This window comes from Monopterus albus, unplaced genomic scaffold (genome assembly GCF_001952655.1).
Source record: "Monopterus albus unplaced genomic scaffold, M_albus_1.0 scaffold444.1, whole genome shotgun sequence".
In the NCBI taxonomy this organism is placed as follows: Eukaryota; Metazoa; Chordata; class Actinopteri; order Synbranchiformes; family Synbranchidae; genus Monopterus; species Monopterus albus.
Window position 1 is genome coordinate 88,682 of NW_018128324.1, and position 12,201 is coordinate 100,882.

General features: G+C 40.7%; 1 protein-coding gene across 2 annotated transcripts in view; it reads left to right on the top strand.

Moving 5' to 3' along the window:
- Positions 1-12,201, top strand: part of bcar3 (BCAR3 adaptor protein, NSP family member) — a 54,246-nt gene that overhangs the window by 28,493 nt on the left and 13,552 nt on the right. For both annotated transcript variants that reach the window (XM_020587208.1, XM_020587209.1), the window contains one exon: positions 2,001-2,043. In XM_020587208.1, coding sequence (XP_020442864.1) covers positions 2,001-2,043 — 43 coding nt within the window. The remainder of the gene's footprint in view (positions 1-2,000; positions 2,044-12,201) is intronic.

The window sequence follows — 12,201 nt, forward strand, 5'->3', positions numbered from 1 at the left end:
GGGAGGGTTGTATTTGTTTGGCCGTTGAGTTCAAATGATATTTGAACAGTCTTTCTCCAGTTTTGCGGACTCCTCAGTGAATCAGCTCTAGGGCTACTTCCCTCTTTGTGAGCCCGACCTTTGACCTGCCTGAGGAGAAAAGGGAATTTCCCTCTGTTGTAGTACATTCAGGTCCGGGACAGTTTTGTATGGGTGTTGCCTGGTATGTGTTTATTGCCACTGACCCCATCTACAGTAAGACTGGATAGTCGGGGCAGGGTTACGAGGGTCAGGTGGTTGGTGTGGTGATGGTTTTGGCTCAGTCCTAAGGTCGAGCAGCAGTGGCCAGCTGACTGTCTCAGCTTATTTACATATCCCTCGTTCTTCTCCTTCTCTTCATCTTTTCTCTGCCTCATCTTCAGCTTCTAGTAGTGATGTGACAATATGATTTTTTTCTCTCTCGATATGATTCAATCCATGGTAAATGATTTCATTCAATCATGATACACACCACTGGTATGATTATGTGAACGACAACCAGATATAGTGACTTGTATCTTATTTACAAAAAATATGAAGTTGTGTTGCACTATATTCAATTTTCAATATATTATCCCATCCCTAGCTTTAAGGAGCAAAATTATGACAGCTTGTCACTGATCACTCACTATATAGGGGAAAACAACAAATGCCCACTCTTTGTGAGCAGTGTTCTTGCAGTGCTTAGTTGCCATACAGCGCTTCTTTGATTCTACAAACGTAATGTGCAATAGAGGTGGATGTTAGCGAGGCCTGAGTACTCCGCCTTCTATGAATAATGAATAATGACTATACATTGTTGTGAATGGAAGCTTCTGTTCAGTTACATAACCAAATCCTTCTTATTGTTTTGGGCCATATTAAAACTGAGAGGGCTTAGAGCTGAACCTATTTGGTTTGGTAAGTAATGTGCTATGCTCATGTTCCCGTGGGAACACCGGTGCAGGCTTAAGGGATTTCAACTACCAACCTCATTAACATAGCCAAAGAATTCAGCTAATTACCTCTTTCACTGAGCCCCTGACTACAAGTCTTCTGTAGAGAGAGGCCCTGAGCTGTGCCATGTACCAATATTCAAGGCACTGAGAATAGTGGAGTGGCAAATTTTATATGAAACAAAATTTGAGAACCACCAAATAAAAACAATGCTAAAATAGAATGCCTGATGATGCTACCAGACCTTTAAACAAGTGTCTAAAAAAAGCACATTGACATGTAGCCAGAGCCCGATGAGGAGATGCAGGCTAAAAATGGCAAGCTGCTGTCTGATGTGGCTGTGAACCGTTTTTAGATGAATGAGTGAATCAAAAAAAAATGCAAAGAGAAATTTTTAAAAAATGCTGGTGGTGCTCTTCGTGTGTGTGTGCACGCTCTAACCTCTGTGTGAGTTTGTCAGTGGACTCAGAATGTTAGGCGTGTGGCTGCGATGTGTGTTATGGTGGGGGAGGAGAGAGAGCGAGGGAGGCCAGGTCAGGCAGCCAGCGAATGAACATGTTTACCGCTGACTGAGGGAGAGTGAGAGACAGACAGAGAGAAAGCAGTGTAGTGTAAGGTTCAGTTTCTCTCAGCTTTCTGTCTTTTCCATGTGGGGTCGTCTGAATTTGCAGTAACATTACCATTACTGTTAACTCTCTCTCTGCCTGCTGTACTTTCTTGGTCAAGACTATGGCTAATATGGACACTGTGCCTGGACCAGTGAAATCTATGGGGATCTTTTGAAGTGCCACATCTGCACTGAACCCTGTCATCTCCTAAAAGAGCTGATCAGTGTCCAGACTGCTGAATAATCAGCATTGGCACCATTTGGACCCAAACAGCTCAGCAGTATTTCTAGACGGAGCTAGTGAGAAACCAAGAGTGTAACTGTTTACTCTTTGTTTGTGGAAGTGAAGTGAAGATCACCATCAAGGACGCAGGAGGTTGAGTCCCTGTAGCAAGATGTATTCTCTAAACCGGACTTTGTCTCTGTCTGTGTTCCCCAGGGAGCCTGCAGCCGGCCCAGAAACCACAGCGGACTATGTTAAGGTAGGAACAGTAAATGTGCTGGTACTTAAAGCAAATAACTTCTTCAGATTCTCGCTCTCCCTTTTTTATTTTTATTTATTACAAATACTGAATTATTGTGCTTGTGGAAGTGTATGAGAAAGACAGACGTGCCTCACAGAAAGTATTTTTGTTACCGTGCCATTGTGTACATAAGATGGTATATTCATATAGTTGCACATAGATTTAGCACATTCACAGTATTCTAGGGACTTTGTATATAAAGACAAAAGCACACTGTCCTGCATGAAACAGCCACAACAGGTTTCACTTCTGGTTGGCATACTGTCAGTAAACTAGCTGCATGTCTGTTCACTACGTATTGTAGTCAAAAAAATAAATAAAAGCAATATTACTAATAAACAACTAATTATTAAAAATCCCAAACCCTCCTCCCTGTTATGGAAAGACTGTAACTATAGAATAAACACTTTGTTAATCTTTTTCAGGCTAAATATTTAGTTAGCAGAATATTTAGTAAAATCTAAGACAATTTTTTAAGAACCTTTATTGAAGTGAGACACTGAAATAGATTTCAGCTGTTTCTGCAGGTCTTAGGCTACGGTAACACAATTGCCTCTGGGCTGCAGGGATAACACTGCTAAATCAATCCTACAGGCTGCCACTGTGTACCCTCTGTCACAGCATCACCACCTGAGTCCCAGCTTTCCTCAGTCAAAGCGAGGTGATGACTGAGAGGTGAGCTTTCTGTTATCACAACATCATTAAGCTTTTTTATGGTATGATTCACAGTTTCTATATTACTGTCAAAACCTTCAAGGTTACACAGTATAGTTTATCTAAAAGGCAATCTAAAGGCATCAGAAACAAATACGCACTGAGCAACAGCGTACATGTTGAAAAAACAAGTTATACTTTGAGCTCGGACAGGCTATGTAAACCAAATACACCGGGAGTACAAACAGTGACTAAACAAACAAATAAAAACTTGAGTACTGCAAGCTGCCACAGGGCACTTTAATGCTTTAATTTTTAATAAGGTAGTGCCTTATTTACATCATAATTGAGTTAATTTCAAGTGTATTTTTATCAAGCTTTTGTGCTGTGTTTTTTAAAACACCGTTAAACATTGATAAATGTGGGGAACTTTGATTTATTCTACTGCAAAAAAAAACAGTTGTATGTTCATTTAATTTACTTTAATTAAAATTTCAAAAACTCTAACAAGCCACACAAATGAATATACAGTATATATGCCACAAGAAACATTATGTATTGGTGTGTAAAGTTTGTTCTGGAACTTCTAATTAGATAAAACATCTTCACAAACCTCGTAATACAAGCGGCTATATTATACAATATTGGAACCCTTTTTTTGGGGAAGTTAGGGTTTATCTATTGAGATAACACCTCAATACAGAATTCAGTTGTGCATTTCCCTCCAAGTGTCATCAGTGACTTATCGGAGTTCACTTACTGACTAGTAGATTCTACTGTAAAACTGTCCTGTCTAGGTACTTGGACAGTGCTTTCCCATTTTTTTCTATGTGCTTTTTTTCTCACTTAAATTCATCATCTTTTCTCTTCTCCATCCACTGACTGTGCATCACTTTCTTTCCAGCCACCCTTCTTTTCCTCCATCTGTTAGCTGATATGTTTGGATGCTGACACCTTGGTGTGAAAAGCAAACTCAGTCCTTCCCATGAGAGCACATGTGTGAACTGAACACACACACACTCAACCTGCACGCACACATAAATAGTGCTTTTGTGTATTTCTTTGGTCATATTGGGTTTGTGAGTGTCAGCAGTGTGTGTGTGTGTGTGTGTGTGTGTGTGTGCTGACCACATGTGGAGCTACTATACCCCAGGTATTACATAGTGTGTGTGTAAGTGTACCTGTCAGCTCTGGTAGTCCAGGTGTGTTTGCATTTCCACTGTGGATGAAAACGCACACATCCATGCACGTGCACATGCACAAACAGCAACAGGAGGCACAGGTGCTGTGTTGTATCCTGAAGGAAAAGCTCAAAGGTTAATGGTGTCAGAGCAGGGAGCCGTGCATTGTTTAGTACAGTCAGGTCATCGATTACCATGTGTCCAGAAGAAACATGTAGGATGGATGTGTCTGTGGAGGTTCCCCTCTTGTCAGTTTCCTCGTGGATGGTCTCATTTCCAGAGCTGCTTGATGTCTAAATTCTGCCCCATTAGCTTGTTTCCTTCACAGAACAGAAATAGAAATAACATTAGATAAGGTCAAAACGAATCAACATTGATACACCTCTCTCTTGGAATTGGCAACCAGGGTCAGTGCAAACATTTCTTGGAGGAATTTTACATAACTAAAAGCCTTTTGTGAGTAAATCTTAAAAGGTGTCTATTTAGTCTGTAAGATTATAAAATGATGGAAGGAAATTGGTCCGAAGAGCTTCAGATTAGTCAAAATTATGAACAAAATGAACACACCATCTCCTATTACTGTAGGTGGCAGTACAGTACACCATGTGTTCCATGTAGTCTGATGACCAATTGACTGCAAAAGAAAGGAGACTCAATTCTCCTGGGTTCAGAGTGAACACAGCACTGCTTTCACTCAGCCTTCTCTTAAATCTCCTGCTCTTCATTCCAACTCTGTCTTTGAGTTGAGAACCTCAAACTGCTGTACACCCTCGTAAGAGCGCTTAATAACAATAATTCTCTGTGTGTTTGTGTGTGACCTCTGCAGTTGTAGCATCCTACTCTCAAAGTGAAAAAAATAAATAATAAAAATCCTGCAGTTCTGTAATGACAAAGATATGAGGACAGCAATTATTTGAGTTGAGAAGATACACTCTGGTACAATATAAAATAAAAACCATCAGCTCCCAGAACTGTGAATGGATCGGCAGTCTGTCAGCCAGTTAGCAGTGCAAGCATCAGCGTGACATTCAAAAAGACGAGTCTGTCAGCGAGTTCAGTTAGCAAACAGCCAACCAGCTGGTCACACTGCTAGCCAGCTGCTCAGCTCCAAAAAGCAGCCTGCAGGTGTTAGTCTGACTTCAGACCTTTATCTGGATTGTGTTTTTCATTCTGTGAACATTGATTTCTAGTGTATAAAAACCCTCTATACTCTATACATTAACGTGCAAAAGCCTGGAGATTATGCCCATTCAGGGAAATCCTTAAACTATCACGTAAAACTTTATTTTGTTAGAAAAAACGTCTTGTGAGCGAGAGTTCACAACCTGTATAAACAGAGTTGCTTCTTCATAGAAGTACAGCAACACGGGTACACATCATTTTATGAGCTTTCAGTCACGTTTCAGATGATGGTTCATCATTGTAGATAAGTCAGAAAACACAGAAAAGCACGCCATGGGCTTTTTTAGAAAACTTGAAGGCGCATTAACTCAGATTTTACACATTGCCTGATAAGCCAAGTGAAAATGTGTCACAAACATTTTTTTTTAGCTGCAGTGGTGTATGGACCGTGCCACTCCAGTGTAGCCTAGTTTGAAGCAGAAAACACTGGAACACTTGTGGATTTGGTTTCTTTTCTTAGTCACATGTAATGTGTTGTACCCACTGGCTACACACACTTTTATTGACATCAGGACAAGTCGCACAGTGTACGTGTCATGTTGCACCAATCAATACGACTGCGAACAAGATCACAGTCCATTACTGATCGATGACACATCACATACACACACAGGCAGACTCACCCAGAGGGCGAACACCAGAGCACCAGTCACTGACATTTATTCTACAAACTGATGCAGATGGACAGTGACGCTGAGGATGAGGTATGATATCATGAGCCATGATATCATATCATAATGATTCCATTACTGTCAGCCTGTGCCAGAAAATGATGATGTATGTGACGCCCTTGCATGTAGAATATTTGCTTAAGCATACGAGTCCAGCAGAATGAGAGCTCACTTTGCGTCACTCTTAGCTTTCTGTGTTTTAGAAAACCATTAGTAATCCTTCCAGAGGGGTGCTCCTGATCTCCCTTGATTTCACACACAAAGTTAAATTACTACTCCGGGTTAGTATAACTATGTCTGTTAAAACAGTGTAATATTTTTTTGTGGATCTGGTGGAGCATTGTCAAGACTGAGACAATAAGCTAATCAGACCTGGAGACTATACATTTATAACTGAAAGTCATTACATACTCTTTAAAGCACATGAGCTTTTAGCTGGCAGTGAGGAATTAATAAAAACTCTTTACTGCATTGTGGAAGATTTAGGATTTTTTTGGACTTCAACTCAAGCTAAAGACTAAAAGTTTCATTATAAATAAGCGAAATTAGAATCATTCCCCCCCCGTCTTGTCCTCTAACCAGCCAAAGTTGCTGAAACAGCTCTGCCTTCTTTAGTCCATTTGACAGGAGCAACAAATAGATAGAAATAGAAAACATAGTACATAAGTACACTGATTTCTGCCCCTCCTTGTTTTTCCGCAGCATTCCTGGAATGACGGATATGTGTATTTTAAGGTGGACATTTAGCCTAGCTGGTGATTTGGGGCTGCTGTGGTGGGTAGTAGTGTGTGTTGCTGTGTAGCGCCCCACCGAAACTTCTACACATATTTTCTTCACCGGCCCTGAGAGAGTTCACATTGTAATTTGTGGCTCCATTTCCTGCGGCAGAATATTCCTTTAACTGGTCACTGCTGGGGTGTCATGCTCACTGTGCCTTTGTCTTTGTGGATGTATATGGCTGTTCATGTGTATATCCATACTTGTTCTTTTATGTTTGTACATGCACACTGCGATACAGTTTGCATATCTGCAGTTGTGCCGGTATGTGTTTCATGCCAGTGTGTGTGTGTGTGTGTGTACGTGTCTGTGTGTGTGAATTGGTGGGAAAGCTGTGGCACTTAACTAGCGTGCAGTGTAATTGCTCAGCAGTCATTAAGTAACACAAACGGCCAGCTATTTATCAGCGTCACTCTGCAGGAGACACACATACACTTGACTCCTTCCTCTTCTACTAGACACTCAGCACTACTGTAGACTCTTTGCATCACACAACAGAACTGGACCTATTGTACGCCATTTGCCATTAATTGTTTTAAATGGTAGCTATCTCCTTGGAAAAGTTCATCGCAGCACGGGAAGTGCAGCGTTTTCAATTTTTAGTCTGTTTGTAATAAACAGAAGAAGAACTGGTTGTTTGGAGGAACAGTGAAACCAACCATGGCAACAGCGAACAAGAAGAGCACCTCTTACAGAAACATAAATTCCATTAACACAAGATCCAAAGAGTTACACCAGGTCTGAACACGCTGTGTGATTGACAAGTGCAGTGCAGAACCTCCACAGTGATGAATGCTCAGATTCAAAGATGATGGTAAAATGTGAAAAAAGCTAGAGTAGTCACTGTGGTAACCGATTAACCCTTTAAGTCAGTTTTTCTGTAAATGCCAAAGATTCACTGGTTCCTGCTTGTGGAATATGACAAGAATCTGATTTTCTGGGTAGTCTTAACTATTTTCTAACATTTTATAAACCAAACAATCTTTAAAACAAGAAAATATTAGGCAGATTAATAATAATACTAAAAATAATAATAGAGGGCTATTCATTTTAGGTGGGATGTTATACATGTGTTAGGTCCCTGTGCTTGAAGGCGACTATGTGCCCATGTCTATATCTGCCCACCCATCTATCCGTGTGTTTTCATGATGACAGAGACTTTGCCTTTGGGCCACTCCCAGTCATTCTCCCCATGATTGGCTTAAATCAGATCACATGGGCCTTTCTCTCACCCGTAAGTGGAGCTCATGGGGCGGAGTTAAGAGGAAAAGTGTGAGAAAGGATCAGCGGAGCTGGCTGAGCAGTGCAGGATTCATTCTGCAGGAGCCCAGGGAGGCAGGAGATGGAGACGTGACAGTGACACAGTAGATGTCATGATGGGGAGGCTGACAGAATCCGACTTGTTCGAGGTTATATCAGTCTGACTACACTGCAAGTAGTTTAGTCATTCTTCAGTATTTGTAAGTCTGTAATATAGGTTTTTCTTGGAAGAGGTGAATGGGAATTAGTAATGGACCTGTCACTTGGTACTCACTCATTCAATTTAGGCTTTGGGTCTGTAGTCACAGTGACTGGAGTTGGCATTTACAGCTGAAGTAAGCTGGCTGGAGGCAGGAGCTGGTTACACAGTTAAGAAAAGTTAGTAAGAATGTCGGAGCGGTGCAACCTGAAGGCACTGACGGAAGCTCTGTGTTGCTTCTACCACAAGAACTCGCTGATTACAGCAAAGGTGAGAGAAACAGGAGTGTGTGTGTTGCACAGTGCAAGCACTGATTGCCTTTATTGTGTGTGTGTGTGTGTGTGTGTGTGTGTGTGTTTTTGAATTGTTTGTTTTTACTGGTGTAAAATCTTATATGGCAAGTGCCCGTGCGCAGGTGATGCTTGCTGATGTCATGCAGCCCATGTGCTGTTTTAAGTGTTTCTGCTTTACTCTTGCTAAGTGCGTGTTGTAATTTGATTTTAAGGAGAATTAATTAGGTTTCAGCCTATTAATCACATCACATTTGGGAGATCTATTTGAGAGTTCCCTCATCTATTGATGAGACCGCAGGAAACATGGTAATCCACAGTGAAACAGAAGAGAAACACAGTACTGAAAAGACACAACTCCGCATTGTTCTGTAGAAAACAATCTGAAAAGTGCATGGTAACAGTTGCAGCCTGAGCAAAATCTAATCACACTGAACAGTCCTCCTCTTCCCGTCACACTCTCTCTGTGAGTTGAACACTGGGCTTTTATTACTCGGACCAGACACTCTCATAAATGACCAGCTGTGTGACCGTCTGTGTGAATGTGAGATATATAACTGGCTCTATCTATAACTAGTGCTGGCTGACAGAGGTGTGTGAGACAGAGATGGTTACAGAGAGGTACCAGGTTGAGGGTGAAAGTCCTCATGAGGTGAGGATGATAAACGACAAACTTCTTCTTCTCTATGACGTCAGTGAAATGTATGTATTTCATTAAGTTGATTGGATGGAGGGGGCAGTGGTGCAGCAGGCTGAGGGGACACGGTGCGTCCCTCTGCAGATCAGCAAGCAGATGGTTATGCCTGTACCTTTGTTTACATCTGCTATTAAAATGCTCTCTGGGCCTGGATAACAGAAAACACATGTTAAGGTGATGGAAACTGTGAGAAAGGCTCACATTTAATCTACATTCAGATACATGAAATCTAATCAGCTGGATAAATTGCAACAAATTGGATAAACTGAGAATATCACTCTGGGTAGGAACATTATTTCCTGAGCTTCAGTACTTGATAGATCTACAACAATAACATACTAAAACTGGTGATTCTTGTCTATGAGCACACGGTGTTTGTGAGAAGTTTATAGGTTTAACATCCTTGTAGTTTTTCTTTCCAGAAATAAAGGTGTATGAAATAAATTTCAGCAAATGATAGATCAGAAAAAGGTAATGCAAGTAAGACCACACTGTGTAGAAATATTAGTGTATATTGGTACTGATATTCAAGTTCCAATACAGACAGAAAACAGGTAACAATACATGTAAACACATGCTGCCATCTGTTATTGGACCGGTCTCTATCTCAGCTGTTTAGCAGCTGAAGAAAGAATCTGCGATAGAAAGACATATCATAAAATTAGACTGCACTAATTAAAACATCCTTCTAATTCAAGCCTCACTGATTGGCTCTGTTATCTAAGTTGAAATTCTACAGTATACTTGCAAATGACAAATGCTTATTGAGACACTTCAACAGCTGGAGTCATGTAATATTGAATCCTCTCACTTTCTCCAACCTCAAAAATTCTCAGATTTCAAGTCCTGTTGTCACTCGCACAACTTTGAAAGTGTATCGTTGTGTTGCTAGGCCCATCTCTGTGGCAGAGAAAATACTGCTGCCAAAAGTTTATCAACTGATTATGTGTGACTTTGATGGTACTTCTACTAGTCATCTGCACATTTTGTCATTGAACTGTATGTGAAGATAATGCGCACCATTGTCCTGTTATCATGATCCCTTCTCTGAGAGGTGCTCTCATCAGTTTTCCCTCCATGCTGCATCTCTAGCTTCGTTCTCTCTCTCTCTCTACATCATCCACACGTCTTGGCTTGTGATCCTAAAAAGCCACCTTGTCCAACAAATTGGAATTGACCCACCCCTCAACACTGATTGTCAGATATTTAGAAGCATAAAAACTGAAAATACAATATTTTTAAAGATGGTTCGCTTGTCTTTGGTCTCAAATACAAAAACAAAAAACATTAAATGTTAGATTTACTGCAGACCCATGCACATTGATGATGGTACTGATGATGATCCCTTTTTAGCTGTCCCACACTGTCCAATCAGATGCCTCCTGGCCTAAACACAGGAAGAAGCCTCTACTTAGTGTGTAAACAGGAAAGGTGGAGATCTCGTGATGATGGGCTCAAGATGTAGAGATGCAGAAATCTAACGATCCACAGCTATTAGCCTTCATCAACCTCAGTCAGCTCTGCAAGAGTCCAACCAAACAGATATCAGGGACGGAAACTAGGTGTCCTTGACTGCACTGAGCTAAAACCAGACTAAAACGGCTAAATAGAAGAAATAACACTTCACTGAATTTACTTAGGGTTGCAAAAAACAAAACAAAACAAAAACAGTGGCACTGAAAGATTTTGTGACTTTTCAAAATTTAACCTTCATTTAATTTGGCAGTTGGGTGCAGCAGCCAGAGACAGTGAGAAACATACTGTGGACTGCCAGGAAGAGGGGGAGAGAAGAAAATGAAAGAAGGATGAGGAAAAGGGGAAATGCCTGATAAACAGTAGATCAAACTGTTATTTTAATGATAAGAGGAAGAGGAGGAGGATTGCTCCATGTGATTGTTATCTCCGCTTAAGCATTGTGTTTGTGTTTATTCCTGGAAGCTTATGACAGCAAGGTGCATCTGCATCACCTGACAGTCGACCAAGTCAACCTTGAACCTGAATGAAGCACAGATGCAAAACATCTCAGCTGTTCCAGGACTTTAATTTTCTCTAATGAATTAAAAGTGTTAGCTCTAGAGAAGTTGCAGACGACTGGACTATAGCTGCACTTTATATTCCCCCTCTGACCTGCTGATTACTGTTGGTGGATTCAAGTTGATTTTAAAGCATCACAAAAATAGGACTGCAGTTCAGTTAATGGTGTTGTTTTGACTAATTTAGATACTTTTGAAAAACCATGCCCGTTAATGCATCTTAAACTAAAAGCAACAAGCTGAAAATCCTGCTTTTGGTGCCACTGGAGGTTTTCACAAAGCATTTAACTGTTTTAACCCAAATATGATGCAACCCTGCCCTGTAAGTGTAGTGACACAATGTCTGGTGCAGCACTGCCTGTAAACTGTTTAAATATATGCAGTGACCTCAGAGATGGAAATGAGTCAAAACCTGATGCTATCAGAACATATAGATGATGTGACAGTGCACAAACCATTGCAACAATGCTATAAAAGCTTTACAGCAGATTAACTATTAAATTGTTGTGCAACTGGAGCAGCAGTGTTTCACTTGTAGTTGTGTAAATGAGTAGAATGTTTTTAATTGGACTGCTGTGGTTTTCTGTTATTGAGTGCTTTCTTATATCTGGTGCTGGAGCATTTGTATTACTGTAACTTTAAGGTTCTTTTATGCTCCATCCTGCACATGCTCAGATTAAATTGATGCCGTTGGGTATAAACTGTAGGTCACTGGTGTCATCCAAGAATGGCTAGTGCTTTCTTTCAGCTTCCACAATATGATATAGTGCATAGAGGATTTCAGCAAGATGAGGATTATAATGTCCACTACTGTGTGCATGTGTACATGTATTGTATGTGAGAGGATGCAGAGTCAGAGCTATAAAACTAAAAGCTTATTTATCTTCTACTGAACTAAAAAAAAGACCAAGCAGCTTATGCAGTTGTCTGCTGCTTCTGCTACAGCAACAAAAAGACCTGGTGTTGAACTCGCATTATATTCCTGTGTAAATCCAGGAACTTCAATAAAAATCAGTTTAAGAAATGCCAAGTCCCGTCAATGTGAGCGTTTTAACAGGTTTGGGTCCCAATAATGTAAGTGAAACAAAGGCACTTCACCAGTTGGCAGTGTGACTGCAGCTACATGTAAAAGCCTTTATATTGTGCCTGTAATGTAATAATCACAAATGCAT